Genomic DNA, 19,840 nt, shown 5'->3' on the forward strand with positions numbered 1-19,840 from the left:
CCCTGTTACTGTAAATATGAGCAATGAGGATCAGTCTTTTTCTTAAAACAAGCTTGTAAATTGGGGCATCACGATTTTATGTGACACAAAATTCAACCATAATTTGTTAGAAAACAAGACGTCGTATACGCACCCTCTCTCTGAAGAAAAAATAGTTTTCATAAGAAAAAAAAAAAAACTTTTGCCAGCATATAAAGATATTAAACGAGGCCGTGGACAGTTCCACTTGTGCAAATGGAAAAGAGACTCCCTTCTGGGCTCATGGAGAGAGAGAGGGGGAGAAAAACAAGACTTTACATTTTAAATAAAAGGTTTATAGTATTTTTTAAAAAGCTTATAAACCGTTGTAATACAGAAGTTAATGTTTTGTTTTGTCTGAGATGGACCAAGTGGGTGGTACCGAGTGGAGCACAACTTAGCCTGGCCACGTGGTGCCGGGGTGACCAATCAGGCGCGGCTCCAGGTTTAACTATGTTAAATGTCAGATTGCAATAAACTAGAAGCTGTTGGTCGGGCCCGCGGAAATGGGCGAGCATAATCTCCTTAATCCAGGGTTTGTGGGACCTCTGGTAAACATCCACACGGGAGACACGTTTTACTTTCCGAATTTTAGAGCCTCAGGGGGACAGCTGGCGGGGCTACCGTCTCTCTCCTACCCGAGAAGGGACAATGTTTGCTCCCTCCCGTGGAACCCTTCGGAGCCGTGCAATGGATACTCTCAATCCTACTTTAGCAGCCCGGTGTCTATTAACCCTTCCTTCAATCGGTCGTGTGAGATCACCAGACCAGAGGAGGGCAAGTGTTACTACAACAACGGGAACAGAGAGACCTGCTCAGGGGGCGGCGGCGGCGGCAGCGGCAGCCTCAAACGGGAGGACAGGGCAAGGGACGCATCTTCCCTAACGTCTGACCACGGGATGCACGCTGGGATTGCGGGCGGCGTTGCCTTCTCCAAATATGAGTATGGGACGGAGCAGCTCACTCAGGATCCGCCGTCCTGTCAGTCGATGGAGTCCGACTCCAGCTCCTCTCTGCTGAATGAGGGCGGCAAGCCTCCATCCAGCGACACACAGACCCTGGTGTCACCGGGAAGCCATTCAGGCAACATAGCCGCAGGCGGAGGTGGGTGCTTTTTGTTATCCGGACATTTTAGACACAAAACAAAAGTGGTGCAATAAACGTGTTGCTACATTTTTTTAATAGTATTGCTGCAGCTATATTCGCCTTAGGGAGGGATTGTTATTTTGATGCACATCTTGCAGCCTTTTCAGGCTGCAGGAAACATGCGTGGTGCTCACACGCCACTAGGGGTTGCCCTAAAATACCCCATGCACCATGTGGTTGCAAGCAATCCCAGAAAACCCCTTCTGAACTATAGGTGTCTCCATATTTTTGGGGGGGCCAAAACATTCAGCTGAGATCATCATATTTTCGCAGCTTAGGTGAGCTGATTATGCTGCCTTCTTTCACCGTTCAAGCACAAATTAGTGAACTGACTTAAAGAGGAGTCACTTTGGTTGACTGCGTCGAAAAGACGGTGGGAGAGAGTTTTTCCTCTTTAATGACTCGTGAACAGAATTTATATCTGTTGCTGTGGACTCGAGCTGTTTAAAATGCTCCCGAAACTAGCACACACACAAAAAAAGTTAAGGTAAATACTGCAGGCACGGCTTGTTGCTTTTTTAACGCCGTTTTAACTGCAACTGCGAAACTTCCTGGGATGCAAAGGCGCGCTTTGGCTAACTATGGCATCCTCTGTGCAGGGCCACGAAAAAAAAAAAAAAAAAGATCAACTAACGTAAATCTGGTGAAAATGTTCAGAGAAACTGAAGCGGTCAACGGACCAGACCAAAATAGGTCCAACTTTTGTAGAATCGTGCAGCGTGCAGTGGTTCTCATTATACATACACAATGCAGCTTTTGCACAAACAACAACAACAACAATAGCAACAGCAAAAAAGCATTCCAACTCTCTCCAACTGTATAATGTTGCATCACCATATGACACAAATTACGCTCTAATTGCGCCCATTTATGACTTCAGCGATTGTTGGAGTGACCTGTCCCCCTCTAAGACAACAGATGCCCCCGTAGCTGCGCCATAACCTTGAAGATGACCGTGATTTTGTAACCTAACTGTGTAGACTAATCTGCTCTTTGACCCCCTTCCTCCTCCGCCGCCTCCTCTTTCGCCTTCAACCTCTTTCTCCTCGTCTCCTCTCCTCCCAGGTGCCCCGTGGTACCCGATGCACACTCGGACCAGGAAGAAGCGCAAGCCCTACTCCAAGCTCCAGCTGGCGGAGCTCGAAGGGGAATTCATGCTGAACGAGTTCATCACCCGGCAGCGGCGGAGGGAGCTCTCTGACCGGCTGAACCTCAGTGACCAACAAGTGAAGATCTGGTTCCAGAACCGCAGGATGAAGAAAAAGAGACTCATGTTGAGGGAGCAAGCTTTGGCCTACTTTTAGAGAGATGCGGGATATAGAAAGGTGAATCGATAAGCAGTAACAAAAAAAAGAAGAAGAAGAAGAAGAAGAAAAAAAGCCAAGCCTACTACTCTCCCTTAGGTCTTCTTTCAATGCATGCACTCATATATCCATCTTTATTCACATTGCAGGCTATCATTAGATCCTTTTTGCTGGATTATCTCAAACGCCCCCCTCTCCCCCCAGCCCCCTTGTCACCCCTTGAAAACAAGCCATTAAATGGCGTCATATAAGATGCACATCAGTGAGCCTTGAGGCGTGGTGTAATGGCACAAAAGCTGTGAAAATGTGTTTTATCTGTGTACTCCCCACCCCCCACCACCACCACCCTACGCTCTTGAACCACCAAAGCATATTTTTTGAGGCAATATGACAACATTCATTCTGTTTTAGCCTGAGAGTTGAAGGCGCAGAAGAGGCCATTCAAGGCAGAAAAATCTCAAGATAGGGCCTAAAAATATCTGCGAGGTCAGACAGTCTGACTGCAACGAATCCGCGCTGTAATGTCTTTATAATATCTTCAGTTAAGATCAGAAGAAGGGGGGGAAAGAAAAAAAAAAGTCCATCCCGGCTGTTTTCCGCGTCCTATCGTGTAATTTGTTGCTCAAGAGGAGTGATTCCCAAGTTTCCCTTTTCTGTGTGTGCACGTTCACGGTCACGGGCAGGAGTGCTAGAAGTCTGGGTCTCTGCATGACAGAGGAGAGGCAAGTATAACAAACGCATAAATATAACACAGCAACGGAATTCACAGCAGTGCAGCCGAGCCTGACAGACTGCGCACTGAGGACAAAAACAAATGAGTGTGAGCCAATTTTTTTTTCTTTTCTTGTTTTTATTTTTTAGATATATAATTATTATTAGTATTATTATTCTACTTCTCTTGGTACCTCTCAACTTGTCTTAGCGACGAAAACCACTGAGTCCTGCGTGAATTTTCACCGTTCGAAAACGGTCCTGGAGCTGCTACAAAACAGAGGAAAGTTCAGACTTGTGCCAGCGAAAACTCAATAAGGATGCGTGAATTGGGTGACTTAACAGTAAGAAATTATTACGTGGCCGTTCATCTCAGTCCGCCAGCTGTCACTCACGTGCCCTGGCGGATGCACGCTTTCAGGCCAAAAGGAGCATTTCTGAAACGCGTTGGTGCTCGTGATGATTACAAAAAAAAAATGTATATATGAAATAAACAGATGGAATTTAAAAAAAATCGTTTTTAAGACGTTTCAGGCCTCCGAGAGTGTTCGCCCTTGGACTTGGGTGTGACCGCAGCATATTATCTATGTATTATGAGTAAGCTAAAATAATAATAATTACAAAAAAATGTTTGCAGCATGTTATTGATGTGAAAGTGCTACAAGTGGTGCTCTGCGGGCCACTTTTTTCTGTAGGTGACTTTTTGTACCCTTTCCTTTTTTGAACAAATCAAAACCGATAATATTAAAAAAAGTTTTTTAAATAAACGCCTTCAAAGAATGTATTATTATTATTATTATTATTATTATTATTATTATTATTATTATTATTATTATTATTATTATTATTATTATTATTATTATTATGTTGCAGGGACGGGGAGCCGCTAAGGCCGACCCAATGTACTTGCAGTATGGTCTCCGTCCTTACCTTGTCCTCGTGTATAACTCTGTAAAATTCAGATATAATCAATATTAGTATTCGCATCCTTTTTTGAGGATCCCTTATCGCTATGTAATAGTGCTTTATGTTACTGATCGTCTTGTACAATACAGCATTCCATATCTATAGCTCTCTCTCTCTCCCCCCCTTCCTCTCTCTCTCTCTCTCTCTCTCTTTTTCTCTCTCTCTCTTTCTCTCTCTTTTTCTCTCTCTCTCTTTCTCTCTCTCTCTCTCTTTCTATGTAGCCAGTTTGTAACTGTAAGGGGTTGGTGGGAATGTATAGGCCGACGTTCAGAATGAATTAAAAAAAAAACAACAAAAACTGTAAAATTTTGTTATTTTGTACCATTCACTTCATGTTAAAAAGAACTCTGTTTCAGTGTAATAGCTGTCCATGATGTCGCCCACCCCACTGCATTCCTTCCTTTTCGCTTGTAAGGATTGCTACGTTGTCTTGTAAAAGTAATACTGATATGAATGTATATGCGTAAGGTCTTCAATAAACAGAATATTGAAACGTTTATTGGTGTTACATCAGTCTGTTATTGCACGGTACCTCCCTGCGTATTCAGCCTAAAAATAATAACAAAAAACAAAACTAATAATAGTCTGCTTCTCTGCTGGGATTAGTTTAAAAAAAAAATTAAATAAAAAATAAATAAAACCACAATTAAATGCAGATTTGAAGATTAACCGGTCCGTTCGAGGTATTTGAGAAAATGTTTTGTTGGCGTGTGGCTCACGCTTTCAAACGCCATGCCACGTAGGAGCCCACACAGGTTGGTCTAATTTTACTGTGGCCAACAGGTTATAGGTAGCTTTGAGATAAGTGACTATGCAAAATGGCGGCCCAGGTTTACATCGTACGCCCTATGTTCCAATAACTTTTAATATGTACTTTTTGGAAACGTGCTTTTGTTTTCAAAAAAAAAAAAAAAAAAGAATAGAAAAGAAAAGAAAAAAAAGTCTTTTTAAAACCCTTCAAGTTTGACCTGATCAGTGTCACTGCTTTGCGACAAGCCTATAACCTCGCAGCTAAACACGCAATAGCTCTGTAAACCAGTAATAGGGTTACACCCCAGTGCTCCATATATGTATAAGACCTTTCGGGCTGGTCACTGCTTGTGCATCTCTGCGGTTTTTCCTGAGCGATTTGATCGCGTGATAATTCTATATCGAAACGGGGGTTTTATGTATTATTATTATTATTATTATTATTATTATTATTATTATTATTATTATTATTATTATATTAAATGATACCGCTTGAACATTCTTTCTCGGTGTTTTTAAACCGCAGAAGGTTATACCTTATAAGCACTGCTAAGACTCTCCCTGCTGGCAGTGAAGTGTAAAGCCACACACTGCCTGAGCTGTGTTTTTTCTGTCATCCAACAAACAGCGCGTTTGTCTTAAGCTGCTAGCAGTCTCAGTTAAGTGACGTGTGTTTGCTGAAAAAACAACAACAAAAAAAAACACATCTTTGTGCAGTGTCAGTTTTCCGATCAGATGTTGCCATTTCAGTGAACTGTGAAAGGCTGCTCCTGCAACCAAACCACTGAATGTCACACTCATCTTTGCATTCTACCAACATCTCTCCTCATAAATGCAAGTGTGAGATCTCTTTCTCTCATTCTATGACAATGCTCTGTGACGGGCGTCATAATATGGGCCTCGGTCCATTGCGGATTGTGTGTTCCAGTAGCTTTATTGTTTTCATACTGCCGCTTTTGCAGTTTTCGGAAGCCTTTGATAGCTGTTTGCCTTACCTCGTGACGAACCACATTTTCCAGTTTGGGTGTTAGCAGCAAACCGCAAAAGTATATCTCAATGCATTCGTCATTGTATTGCACAATTGCTTTGACTAGGCAAGTGTGAAAATCCATAAAAGTATTGCAACCTCCTCATTAAACAAAAGTGATGTCTCCATTCATGCATGCTGGCACAATGCAAGATTCAACTTTGACGAAATGTTCATAACAATCACGGCAAATCGCGTATATAATCTAAATTACACTTGTTTTTAGAATTGACTTGATAAGCATGTATTAGTTTTATATTTGCCCAAGGATGTTTTCAGAAAATGTAATAGGTTGAATCAAAAGGTGATGCAAAACTGAATGTAAAACTCTAGTTTTGGATTTTAAAGAAAAGTCCCTCAATTAAGCGTTGGATTAGAGATGAGCTGAAAAATCATTTCACTTGTATTTAAGATCTGTGTCGAGACATATTGCAGCAAATTAACTCGAATTAGTCTCTTTAGCAATAGAGAAGAAATTCCGTGCGTAATGCACAATTTTGTTGTTGTTGGGTTTCTTTTTTTTTTTACACACCAATTGAGAATGTTAGTTGAATGATTAAACTGTCTGAACATTGGAAAATACTCGGATTTATTCCGGAACGTGATGCATTAAGAGTAATAATAATAATAATAATTAAAAAATGGCGGTGTTGGAATGTTTTTAATTTGTCTAATATGATTCCCTGACTCTGTTTGTGCACTACCTTTTCAACTTAGTTGGAGCTAAAACAAAACATGCAAAACGCACAATGAACTTGTCACTTCTATTGTTTGGAACAAACCCTCCATAGTAAATTGGGGCACAAATAGGTTTCACTGATTCGTGTAAAATTGAATTCAAGGTGTGAGAACTCTGCAGATGTATAGGTTTCAAAAGCTGCGTCTTCATGATTTTGAACTTGAGATTTTTATTTATTTATTTATTTATTTATTTATTTATTTATTTATTTATTTATTTATGAAACTGCTGATGTGGATAAGACGAAAAGGCAGAAAACGGATTATCCAATTGTCATGATTTGTAACAAACAGCAACAGATTACTGTTCAGTAAACTGAGGAATTCGGGTCTTGAACAGAAACAATTAACATAATTTATTTAGCCGAATGCATTTTGGATTGTGAGGGGGAACGCGTGGGCATCCAAGCAAGCTGAGCACACCGTCATTGTGTTTCTCCGCTGTGATTAAACGCTGGCTTAATTTTCAGGCCAGTAATGGTGTATAAATCGGTTGGATTATTGTTACAGAAATACTTGGCGAGGAGGGCTTTGACTGGACTTCTGTTCGACGAACATATTTCTCTTGGAACTAGAGGATATGATGATTTTATTCTTAACTTTTCTTGTGGCTTTTGCTAGACACATTTCACGCATACCACGGACTCCGTTGACAATACTTTCTCTGTTCCACTATACAAAGCAATACGCTAAAGGACTGATATGTCTACCCATGTCTATATATGTATAGTTTTAAAAAAATTGAAGTGAGTAGTTGTTAACTAAAGGCAGGTTGTCTCTTGTCTGTGCGCACGACCTTCGGATATTAGGGTTTGCAGGTTTTTTACAATCTCTCTTTCACTGCTCTTGAGGACTTTTGACTTTGAGACTGGCTAAATCTTTTTATGGCGGCCAGTCTCCGCGTCCCAAAGGTCAGTGAGCTTCACAGTGCCCTTCGCAGAGAACTTGTGTGGCATGCGGTCTAGGTCCCCCGCCGCCCCGTCTTCCGTTTATGGCACAAAGCTGGCCGGAGAAACAGAAAGCAGTGTTATTCCTGGTAAAGTGTTTCTGTTTGGCGTGCGTGCGAGGTGTGTGTGTGTACGCACGCGCGAATGTGTGATTGTGTGAGTGTGTAGGTGTGCGTGTGTGTGTGTGCGTGTGTGCGTGCGTGTGTGTGTGTGTGTGTGTTTGTGTGTGTGTGTATGTGTGTGTGTGTGTGTGACCGCAGGAATGGCCGTGATTGTTTCAAAGAGTGTTAATGTGATAAAGACAGGATAGGTAGGATACTTAAAGTTGCAGATCCATATCTTTTTACGTCTCGCAGAACCGTTATGTATTGATTTTAGAATGATTTGAAACGTGTCCTCAATGCGCCCGCGTTTCCGTTTTGCCTGAAATGTGGCATCTTATTAATTTGTTTTTCAGGAGCGACAGGCGTACAACAGAGATCCGGACGCAGGCCGGGAGAGTTTCGATGGCGCCACAGAAGCGGCGTTACCCTCCACCCCCCCCCCCCCTTTTATTTTTACCCCAGCTGTCTATGGCGAATGTGCGTTCTTAATCGATTTGTGTATCACAATTTCAAATCAGCACTCCTGTCATTCTAAACTTGGGGTTTATTTATTTACTTTTTTGCAGCTATTATTTGGGACCCTTACCGTGACAATCGATGTGCAACTTTTAATTAAGTCATTTTTTGTGTGTGTTTAGATTATATAATTTCTTCACAAGATTTTGCATGGGAGTATGTCTTGTTTTGCTTCTAGAAATATCCTTTTTTTTTTCTTTTTTCTTTTTTTTTTTTGGATAAGGACTGTCTGATGCGTTTGATGCGTTTGATGCGTTTGGGCCTCCACGCAACCATGAAGGTCAAGTATGCTGGCAGCGGCCAGCTGAACCTGAGGTACCTGCTGGAAGCTACTTATTTTACATATATGTATATATACATATATACATATATAAAAGGGCACGTTTGACGTAATCTGCTCGAAAAGAATTCGCGCTGTTCCGACGCACATGACGTGTAGCTTTGGTCCGAGCACTGAACTACAGTGATACAGGTATAATACAATCCTCAGCGCGTTGTTTACTGCTTCGTCGTGCTTGAGCCTCTCAGTCTGTACAGCAAGCAATAGCGGTGAACAAGTAGGGAGCCATTTTTAGTGATATAGAAAGCATTCAAAGCGCGGAGCATCTGTTTAGAGCTCACATAATGAGCCATTCGAGTTCTACGGGGCCGGCGAACACGAAAAATAACATATTTGACACTTTGATACGAAAGAAGCCAACCAGACCGGACTTTGTCCCGGTTAAATAGGCTTTTATACGACTCAGTTTGTCTCGTGATCATTCGTTTTCTTTTTCTCCTCCTTGTAATAACTTAATTAAGGCATTACGAAATGGTATGAATGAATAAAGTCAAGTTACATGGCTTAAAACAAAACTAATATAGAGGCGATTGATTGCTGAAACCCAGATTAAATTTAAAATTGGGGTCGGGGGTGACGGTGTGAGCTCATCATATAAAGTTCAAAATATGTCAAATGGTGGATGTAATTTTCCACTTCTGAAAATGCCCATGCACTCATTCACTCATAATTGCACTATTATGCAACTAATTGTCCCATCTTCTAAAGATCATTTGGAATTTCAAGAGGACAAAACCTGCGTTTAGAGGTTGTGCAGCCTACAATTAAGTGCACGTCACCACATATATTTGTGACTATGTCGGCGTGAGACAAGCCTTAGCCCGGAGTGCTCGATCAGTTCAAAAATTGAAACTGGCCGCCTGTAGCGAAAGTATTTTATTTTATTTTTTAAAATGTTGGCTATTTTCTCTAGTAAATCTGGACCAAAATACATTGATACACATCTGTTGTGTTCTGTTTCCAGCCGATTCAGAAGGTTTCTGATAATTTACTTCATTGTAATTTATTTTGTTTTGTTTTTATCTTTTCCTGGGACGCCTAAATATAATAAATAAATAAATAATAATAATAATAAAAAAAAACAGGGCTGGAGACAGGGAGTTCCTGCGCGGGGTGATTCCTTGTGATGTGAAATCATTTAATACTTCTAATAAAAAACTTAACACATTGTTGTGAAAGCTTTATGTCCGTGTGGTTGAATGTGAAATATACTCTGGAGATCGCTCCAAATGGAACAGCAATATGCGCCTCTGTGTTGTTTGCAACTGTTGCCGCCACATGTTCAGCAGAGGGATGCGTTCACTGTCAAAATGCTACAATAAATTGAAAAAAAAAAAAAAAAAGATAAAACAAAAAGAGAGAGGGGCTGCTTTAGTGTTGCTTGAAACAATTTGCAGCACTCGCAGCTGAATTTAACTGCCCAACTTACATCCAATTAAACCTTGGGCCATGAGGGGACGGTGATATGATTACACAAGGCTTCCCACATTTAGCCATGACTTCAGCGGGCTTTGCAGCAGCGTCTCGGTGAACGTTGCTCATTGCGAGTGCGTTGGTGTGCATGGTGTGAGAGCTGTATGATGTGGGGAAGGATTTATAACCACAAAGCCAAAACATTATAATATTTAGGAGGCGTCATTTTTCTTTTTTCATTCCTTTTTTTTTTTTTTTTTTTTTTTTTAGTTTCTCCGGGTGACACCTAGGTTAACCATTTTAATTATGGTGCTTAGTAGCGATACATAGCTTAAATTCCTCAGACGCAGTCGTTAAAGTTACTGCTTTAACTGTGATATTTAAGACGAACGCATGGCAAAAAGCAGTCAACAAATTATCATGACAGTTTCCTGAACCCTACTCCCCTGATATTGTTAACCAGGGAGTCGCTTCCTTTTTGTACTGAAGAAGGAGAAGAAGAAGAAGAAGGAGGAGGAGGAGGAGAAGAAGAAGAAGCTGCTGCGGATCAAGTCAACTGAGGAGAACTTCGCCTGTAAACCGGCTGCCACATCCCATAGTCATATTTGGTGCAGCATAATCAAACATTCCCGGGTCCTATTGCTCACTGAGTTCGTCCTCCGGAGAAATAAACACATGCTGAAGCTTTATTCTTTGACTGATGGGCTGAGTGCGTACAGGCGAGAAAAGTCGGTGTTTTTTAAACCCTCGGAAATCGGATATTGCCAAGTCGTGGTCATATTCTACCACGTTATGACACATGCGGCGACTTGAAAACAAAAGGAGCGCTTGTTTCCCTGACATTTAAAAACTTAGTAAACAGATTGGAATGGTTTCCTTTTCCCCCCACCCCCAACTCATTCTCCTCTTGCCTTGATTAGAGCCTTTAATGCTTAGACTTTATTATTGCATTGCTTATTCATACTGCAGCATTACTTATTAATGCCGCATTAATACGCATCATTGGAAAGATTATGATGGAGAAATGAATTGACAATGTTGTTTTGGTCTGTCCGTCTCAGTGCTTTTACCGTCCAGAGAAATAAACAAAAGGAATTATTTTATTGCTGCCCAATCCATATTATTTGTTTCATAGAAAAATATATTTTTTATTATTGTCAGCTGCCAAATACTATGAGTTTAAAAATGATTTGCCATCACTGCGAGGGCTTGCGTGTTTTACTCACTGCGCGTCCTGCATTGCAGCAAGGCAAAAACATTTTTATGTGAAATTCGTCGTTTTGCAAATACAGAAGGTAACGCAGCAGCAGCAGCAGCATGTATCCTGAATGAGAAGCCGCAAGGCCAGTGCTTTTTGCACAAATATTTCCATAGTTACGCTTGATGATTTGGACCCACGACAAAGTAAATCGGCAGCTGTGCATTCAGAGGCGCAGATAACTCGCAGTATTATTTTTCTTCCACTGTTTTTTCGAACTTGAATAGTTTAGCGCGTTGCACGTGCGTCCCAAGACGCGAAAATTCAGATGTTTGCCTAAAAGTCGAGAGTTATCTGAATTTGCTTATTTGTAAAGAGGGAAAAGAAGAGAGTAAAAAAAAATAAAAATTTAATAAAATAAATCATAAGCATTTTTTTAAAATGAGCAACTTCCCTCTATTTTTGAAATGCAGAATAGAATATATTAGTTTACTGAAATCCAAATTCCTCTCATTCTCCGCGTTAATGGTTTTCTATGGAACAAAGGGGATTTAGCGTTACTGCAGTCATTCGGAGTTTTATGGTTGGACGTAGAGAGGATTTTAGTGGTCAAATTCAAGTGCTGTGTCTGGACAGCTGTCTGCTTTCTTTGTACTTGGATGCAGGAAGCATCATGTGAGACAACCTTTTGTTTGCTGGAGGTAGTAAACAAGTTAAAGCCATTGCCACGTTTCAAACTCCAAGTTTCCAAACGCTCAGATCTTGACCATGTTGCTCTTTTTTTTCTTTTTTCAGTGTTTTTTTTTTTTTTTTTTTTTTTTTTTGCTCTTTCTTTTACTGTTGGAAATCAAAACTGATAAGAGTAGGGAAATATAGAAACTCTTTCTTTGAGCAGATTTTTTATTTATTTTTTTCCCCCAGCAACACGTGTGTCAAGGGAGTTTAATAGAACGGCTGCGTTATTGGGTTAGGATTTAAGAGTCTGTTTAGGAAGTTCCCTGTGATCAGAAACAATGGGGCGTCGTATTAATTTCGCCTTGTAACTGTATCAGTCTATAAAGACTCAAAGATGGGGCTCAGCAGTACAATTAAAAGTCTGAAATCACACGCAGCTGCTCTTTTTCCCTCCAAACCTTTCATTTTACGGGATTTTTTTTTCTTTTTGTTGTTTTTTTTAAGTGTGTCCGTCTGTCAACCACTGATAAATGTCAACATATATGTGAGAAATTAAGGACAAGATCGAATCCCTCTGTCTCTCTTTATTGTAAGCGTCGGGGTAGAGAAACCTGTCAGAAAGAAATCATGTACATGATCGGATAATATTCTTATAAATAATAATAATAATAATAATAATAATAATAATAATAACAACAACAATAATAAAAAACTCACCCATAAAATGTTTAATAAAGAGGACAGTAATTTATCTCTAAATTATAACGTTTCGAGCACGACGCTCAGTCTCTGTGGCTGGGCTTTACACTAGATCCACCAGTGTCATTTGTTTCTTTGTGCTCACCCCCGCACCCCGCAACATTTAAAAGTTTGTGTTTGTGCAACTAGAACACATCAGGCATCAGGAGGGGAGAGATGCACGGTCCCTGCTCGCAGAGGGGGCTCCACTTGTGCCTTATCCTTTGCAAGAATCCCAGAGACGCAGTGTGTGGCTGGTGGCTTGCACAGTTGGCCTCCTTAAACTCTGTTCAGACCCAAAGTCAACGGGAATAATAATGAGAGCAGTCCGATTTCTTTATCTTGTGCAGTCTGCCCATGCCTGCGGTGCGTTGCTCATTGCCCCACCGCCGCTTTTTCTTCAGCATATAATTATAGTCAACAAGAACCGCCACCAACACCACCACCTCTGCGCTGAGGAATAAACGCACGTTAATTTACAGACAGAGTGGAAATACCATAAATACAATAACCCGGCGAGTTTATGTGATGGATTATTTCATGTAGCGTGGCTGGCGATTCCTTCATAACCAAGTGTGAAGCAGACACCTGTAACGACTATTAAGAAAATGACACCATCAAATGTTATAACTATGTTTGAAAGATCTGCAGCATATGGACAGGGCCGGGTAGGAAGTCGAGCATGTATGTTTTATTAAGAAACAAATTTGATATTTACTACTTTTGAAACGGTGGGGCAATGAATGAGAACTGATATTGGCTGCTTAATGTGCTGCTCGGATGCACCATCCGTGAAATACGTGAATAAAATTTTACCTACATCCTGATAGAAGTCTGATCTAATACTAGTACTGCTACTACAACTATTTCTACTACTACTACTACTACTACTACTACTACTACTACTACTACTACTACTATTAATAATAATAATAATAATAATAATAATAATAATAATAATAATAATAATAATAATAATAATAATAATAACATTAATATTAATTATAACAACAATAATCTTACCTTTAAAATCCCTCAAAAACTATCAAATGCCTGTCCCTGATTGCACTCTAGAAATTGTGCTTTGCCTTTTTAAGAAGCCCTGGCTTTTTAGCTGGCCTACTAGCCCATAAGCATACACACATACACACACCTACACACACACACACACACACCTACACACACACCTACACACCCACAGCCACACTCTCACACACACACAAATGCTGCACATATCTCACTAATTGTCATAAGCCAGCAAACAAGAATCTGTAACTGGTTTGCTCAGTGCGCCTGTGGCGTTTGAAAATTATTCGTTTGAACCTCCTCGATCTACCTAAAGCCAACCACTCCTACACATCCAACTCTTCCAAATTGATATATGACAATATCTACTTTCGATCACGTGTCTGCGGGGCGACTTAGACGGATTGCGCGTCATCTCGCCTTCCCAAATTTTTCCCCTTCTGCTGCAGCTCGAATCCAAAACATCTATCTATAGTGGCCGAGTAGCGAGAGAGCGAAAGATGTTTAACTCGGTGAATCTGGGCAACTTCTGCTCCCAGACACGCAAAGACCGGACATCCGAGTTTGGGGACAGGACGGGCTGCGCTTCCAACATCTACCTCCCCAGCTGCACCTACTACGTCCCCGAGTTTTCCGCCGTCTCCTCGTTTCTTCCGCAGGCCCCTTCGCGGCAAATCAGCTACCCTTACTCCACGAATCTGTCTCAAGTGCAGCCGGTGCGGGAAGTTTCGTACGGCTTGGACCCCGCCAGCAAATGGCACCACAGGAGCAACTATGCGTCGTGCTACTCGGGAGAGGATCTGGTGCATAGAGACTGTCTTCCTCCATCCACCATGACAGAAATGCTCATGAAGAACGAGAGCGTGTACAGCCACCACCATCACCACCATGCCCACCCGGGATCCAATCACCCTTCCACGGGCTTTTACTCTGGCGTGGGGAAAAACAACGTCCTCCCACAAGGCTTCGACCGCTTTTTCGAGACCGCATACTGCAGCAGCACGGACAATCAGTCAGACAATTGTTTACAAAAGGGCGAGGGAGGGAAGCTGGAAAGCGACTCCCAGCAGCAGCAGCAACAACAGCAACAGCAGCAGCAACAGCAGGACGCCACAGCCGCTATATCTGGAGTCCCGGAGCCGGGGAAAGACCCAGACGACGAGGAGGAACACACGAATTCAGGCTCCTGCACCTCTTCTTCCGCCACAGCCAAGGACGGAAACGCCAGCAAGAGCAGCCACTCGAGTAGGTACAGCCGAAGCTGTAAAACGGGGGGAAGGTTAAGGGGACTAGACCGGTGTTTTGTCGGTCAGATTTTATGTGGAGTTTTATAAGCATTCAAAGGATTTTATTATAACCCTACAAAGCTCTTTCTTGCAACGGGAAGAATTTTTACGATGGGAAAAGGGCTTTGAAAAAAGAAAAAGTGGGGGATGTTATACACAGACGCCTCTATGGTGAGAGTCTGTGAAATTTTTTAAGACAGAGCCATTGTGACAAATGTTAACTTTGATCGTGAACTTGCGTTGGTCATTTTTAAGGGATTTTCTTGTTGGGGCTGTCGTGTGTAAAAACCAATTGGGCAGAACATTGCTTTTGGCGTCCGGTGAATTATCTTTAGCACAGGGTTTGCGCGCAAAAAAAGAGATGCAGCAAAGAGCATTAAACACAAAACGATCTATCTATCTATCTATCTATCTATCTATCTATCTATCTATCTATCTATCTATCTATCTATCTATCTATCTATCTATCTATCTATCTATCTATCTATCTATCTATCTATCTATCTCTATCTATATATCTATCTATCTATCTATCTATCTATCTATCTATCTATCTATCTATCTATCTATCTATCTATCTATCTATCTATCTATCTATCTATCTATCTATCTATCTATCTATCTGAAATATGCTATGTGAAGATGCTAAAAAGCTTAATATGCGGTCTAGATCACTTGTTTAGAAAAGACATTATCAGAAAATATATTGATTAGATATCAACTAAAATTAAAGCTCACCATTATTTGCCAGTGTAAGTAGATCATTCAGGGTGTGGATTCAAACCTGAGACTTAAATTTCTCCACTTTCCACGCCAGCACACACACACACACACACTCACACACTCGTGTTGCACAATAAAAGAAATGTATTTCCCCGGTCACCTGTTTGATAAGGAGTGATAGGGCCACTGGAATCTTGCACAGGGGCCGCTGCAGACGAGAGGCAATGCATCCTCTGCCAGAAGATTGTGCAAATTGTTTAGTTTAGCTCCAGAGGAATGTGACGCACATAATGCAGGGCGAAAATACTTTTTGTTATTGTGTATTTGTAACAGATAAACACGTACTTAGCGAGGCTGTAAGTTGATATTATTCCCTCCGAACTATTTTGGATATTTAGCACTCTTTATGGCTGGTTTATCTGATAGCCTCAGCTACTTCCCTTCATGAATGTGGTTTGAAATGTTATCATTGCTAATGCCACTGACAGAGGATTTTCAGCACCTGGCGAGCCTATTGCCACCTCAGCACTCCACTCTATCTTTATTATTTTTATACTCTTTATTTTCATTCTCCCCCCCGCCCCCCACCAAAAAAATAAATAAAAAATAAAATATGACATTATTCCCCACTTGATCTGATCAAGTAATAATATTAGTATTATTTTTTTCTTCCTCATCCAGGCGTCCCTCGAACAAGGAAGAAGCGGTGTCCCTATTCCAAGTTTCAAATTCGAGAGCTGGAGCGGGAATTCTTCTTCAACGTTTACATCAACAAGGAGAAGAGGCTCCAGCTTTCCCGAATGTTGAACCTCACCGACCGCCAGGTCAAAATCTGGTTCCAGAACAGAAGAATGAAAGAGAAGAAGCTGAGCAGAGATCGCTTGCAGTACTTCTCTGGAAACCCCCTGTTGTGAGCAGAAAGAGTGTCACAGGACAGTGGCATAGAGGCCTCCTCCTCCTCCTTCTCCTTATCTCATTGAATGAATGGTAATCGTGGGCATAACCGTTTTTTTTTTCCTTTTCCACAGAGGAGCCCATATCACCAACAGTGCAATGTGAAAAAAAAAATGAACAGTGGAAGAAAATAGGCCTTTCAATAAGGGGAGGGGGATAATGTCGCCATTTTCTTATTATCCTGCTGGGCGGCGATGAATTTCTAGCTGGTTTTACCCCCTCTGACAAAAAGGCCTGCGTTAGAATAAACATTTATTATGCTGGTCTTGAAAATGTCCTATTTATCACGACTCTCCGTTTGTCTTTAATCTACTGTTCGTATCGACATATTTGTTAAAGTATCAGCAGAACAACTTTTAGCTCTTACTCCAGCCTCTGGTCAGTGTATATAGCATATCAATATCTAAAATATTTCATCATCGACCAGAGTGTGGGCAGAATTTTTTTTTTTTTTTTTTTTTTCAGGCCATATATTTTTTTCCCTCCTTGAGAGATGTGGTATCCAAATCTGTGAAAGTATTACATCACCCCCCCAACCCCCGCCCCCCCCAACCTCCTCCTCCCGGCCACCTTCATGTATACAGAATAGCCTATGCAATGTGCATTCGTGACTGTAAATAGGCATATGTTGGATTTTTTTTTCTCCATATCCCTGCTGCTATTTTTCAGCACACTTGCCCATGCCACACGAATAGCTTTAATGGCGACTCTTGTTAAATTATTTGCTTCAGACATTTTGGTGCTTTGGATCGCAGAGAGGATGAGCAGATCGTCGGCCTGTGTATCGCTACAATAACTAAATAAACAGAAACCTATAGGCAAAACTGAACGACTTTGTGCTATTTGTGCTGTTACATTGCATACTCGTGTTTTTTTTTTTCTTTTTTGTTTTTGGGCACAGCGCTGCTTTTTCTTTTTTCTTTTTGTTTTTCTTGTGTGACTTGCATGCCTCTTGGAAATATCAACTTCTGTTAAATTTGAATATGTAGACCCTGGCACAATGTACCCGTCTTAATGGCTTGTGCGTTTGGATACAAGCGTTGGAAGCGATAGGACTGAAGGCTCAAATATCAGCGGATATTTCGGGAACTGTTCGCAGATTTTCTCATTTTTTTCCACGTGGATTCCCACTTTAGGCGTTTTCTCGCGCGTTGAACGAACCACAGCTTAGATCCTTCATAGAGAGAAAGAGAGAGAGGCCAAGAAGGGAATGATAACCTCTTTTAGTAGACACTAAATGGAATCGCCACTCTTGTAGTCTAGACGCTGCCATAAAGACAGAGGCACTAAATGGCTATTTTTTTCTCTTAATTGCACCGTCTGTTCTGGGGAAATGGTGTTCACTTCCGCACTAAATAGTAAACAAGCAAGACTAGATGTCCTAAGGAAGAACAGTGAGAAATAGAGGTTTTAGAGATGAACTAGGTCTGTGACATATGCAAGAAAAAGAAGAAAACAAAAAAAAGTGGGCAACAGAAAGCAAACGTGTGTGTGGGGGGGGGGGAGGGGGGATTCGTGTGTGCGTGCGTGTGTGTGTAAGAGTGTGTATTATGTTGACGGAATTGACGCATGTGACTTGCGAATGTGACGGTGCGCACACCATATGTGCGCAGGATGATTGCACGTGTGCATTAAGCACAATGTATAATTAAATGTAGTCTTTGAACTTCAATAATGTCAAGGCCTTCACCTTTAACCCGCCGCAATAAAGTGGAATCAAGGAGCCCGGAAATGGTCGCAGCGGCGGAACGGACCAATGGGAGTGAGTGGGAACAGAAAATGGAATGCGTACACAGGACCAACTTTGACCTTTCGCATTAAACTACAACAGGTAACTTTGCCAGCTTTAACACATCCAGTAAATACACTTTATTGTCCCTGTAAAAAAAAAAAAAAGAAAGAAAAGAAACCGTAGGTGTTCACGCATGAGGCGATTTTAAATGTGCAGATTTGTACTCGGTTCGCACACAAATTGAGGGTTTGTATGTGTGTGATGATGTGACTGTTAATAAATTACTATGTGATTATTTATTTGTATCACATATATTTTGTGCACGTTCGCAATTTCGAAAGACAATCATTTAGAATAGAGTCGATGAGGTTTGGTTGATTTTTTTTTTATCTAATGCTTTTAATTTGGAAAAAAAACAAAGATGATGGAAAAAGACTCTTTGTATTCACGTGACTTTTTTTGTTTCCCCCTTGGATCGCCTTTGTAACGTCTGTGACCCTGAATTAATCATAATCACAGTAAAATTGCATATCTTAAGGGAGTATCTAAAAAAAAAAAAAAAAAAAAAAAAAGTGGGGGTTGGGGACGTTCAATGTAGAGAGGATGCGCACAGACAGAGATCAAGGCTACATGCGCCCCCGTCTTACGCCACACCTACCAACCTTGGCCCCTGGACGGTGACGTGAGTAATTTGTAAATTTCCCCAACACCCAACGTCACCAACACAGAGCTCTGGGGGTCTTCTGCGAATGTTGTCCATCAACCACACGGGGGCCAGGATTCCCTTCTTTCTGGCCTCGGCGCTGGTTCGTTTTCCTGAACGGGAGCCTGAAAGTGACATCAGAGCAGTAGTGGCCTACTGTTATCCACAAAGAAGTCCTCTCGGATTATGTGCTGTTAGCACAAGAAAACCCTAACTCTAACAGTGAGGTCCTCGCTGTGTTCCAGTCTGGTTTCTGCACTTCGGAGTAGTTGGCAGGGAAAATGGCGACTTACTTTATTATTATTATTATTATTATTATTATTATTATTATTATTATGATTGTTTATTCATTTGTAAAAATAATTGTAGCTTTAACGTAGCTGCGTAACAGTCAGTGAAAGATTGAAGCTGTAACTTTAAAAAAAAAGTAAGAAAGAGTGTGTCCTTTTTGTTGTGTGCTTGCGTGGATAGTAATTTTCTAAATAACTTTCAGCGGTCCATGGGAAAACAATAAATTGGAAAAAAAAAACTAAATAATGGAAGCTAATATTTGTTATTATTTTTTAAATATCCATTACTTGTCATTTCATGTCTATTGTCTACGTTTGTCTTAATAAATTAATTTGCAAAAGCAAAAATAAAACACGTTGGTTCGAACACTGTTCCAAACGGCTCAGAAAATACGAAAGAAAACTCGCAGACTCGCACGTAATTCAAAGATAATTCCGCAGTATTTTTTCTTAAATGATAATATTGTATTTTTTATATTATTCTATTTTATTTATTTTTTTTCTTTTTTGGAAGGATGTCGATGATTATAGCAAA

At 40.9% G+C, this 19,840-nt stretch overlaps 2 protein-coding genes across 2 annotated transcripts; both read left to right on the top strand.

Annotated features, from left to right (window-relative positions):
• Window positions 1–502: 502 nt before the first annotated feature.
• Window positions 503–4,642, top strand: hoxc12a (homeobox C12a). Its single transcript, XM_055049404.1, has 2 exons — window positions 503–1,122; window positions 2,230–4,642. Exons 1-2 carry the CDS (start codon window positions 525–527, stop codon window positions 2,466–2,468), a joined length of 837 nt encoding a protein of 278 aa, XP_054905379.1. The 5' UTR covers window positions 503–524; the 3' UTR covers window positions 2,469–4,642.
• Window positions 4,643–13,982: 9,340 nt separating this feature from the next.
• hoxc11a (homeobox C11a) lies at window positions 13,983–18,607 on the top strand. The gene is made up of 2 exons (XM_055049401.1): window positions 13,983–14,862; window positions 16,308–18,607. The coding sequence occupies exons 1-2, from the start codon at window positions 14,118–14,120 to the stop codon at window positions 16,538–16,540; spliced, it is 978 nt and encodes a 325-aa protein (XP_054905376.1). The 5' UTR covers window positions 13,983–14,117; the 3' UTR covers window positions 16,541–18,607.
• The last annotated feature ends 1,233 nt before the right edge of the window (window positions 18,608–19,840 follow it).

The sequence above is a fragment of the Poeciliopsis prolifica genome, unplaced genomic scaffold, assembly GCF_027474105.1.
Source record: "Poeciliopsis prolifica strain line A6 unplaced genomic scaffold, Auburn_PproV2 SCAFFOLD029, whole genome shotgun sequence".
Taxonomy (NCBI): Eukaryota; Metazoa; Chordata; class Actinopteri; order Cyprinodontiformes; family Poeciliidae; genus Poeciliopsis; species Poeciliopsis prolifica.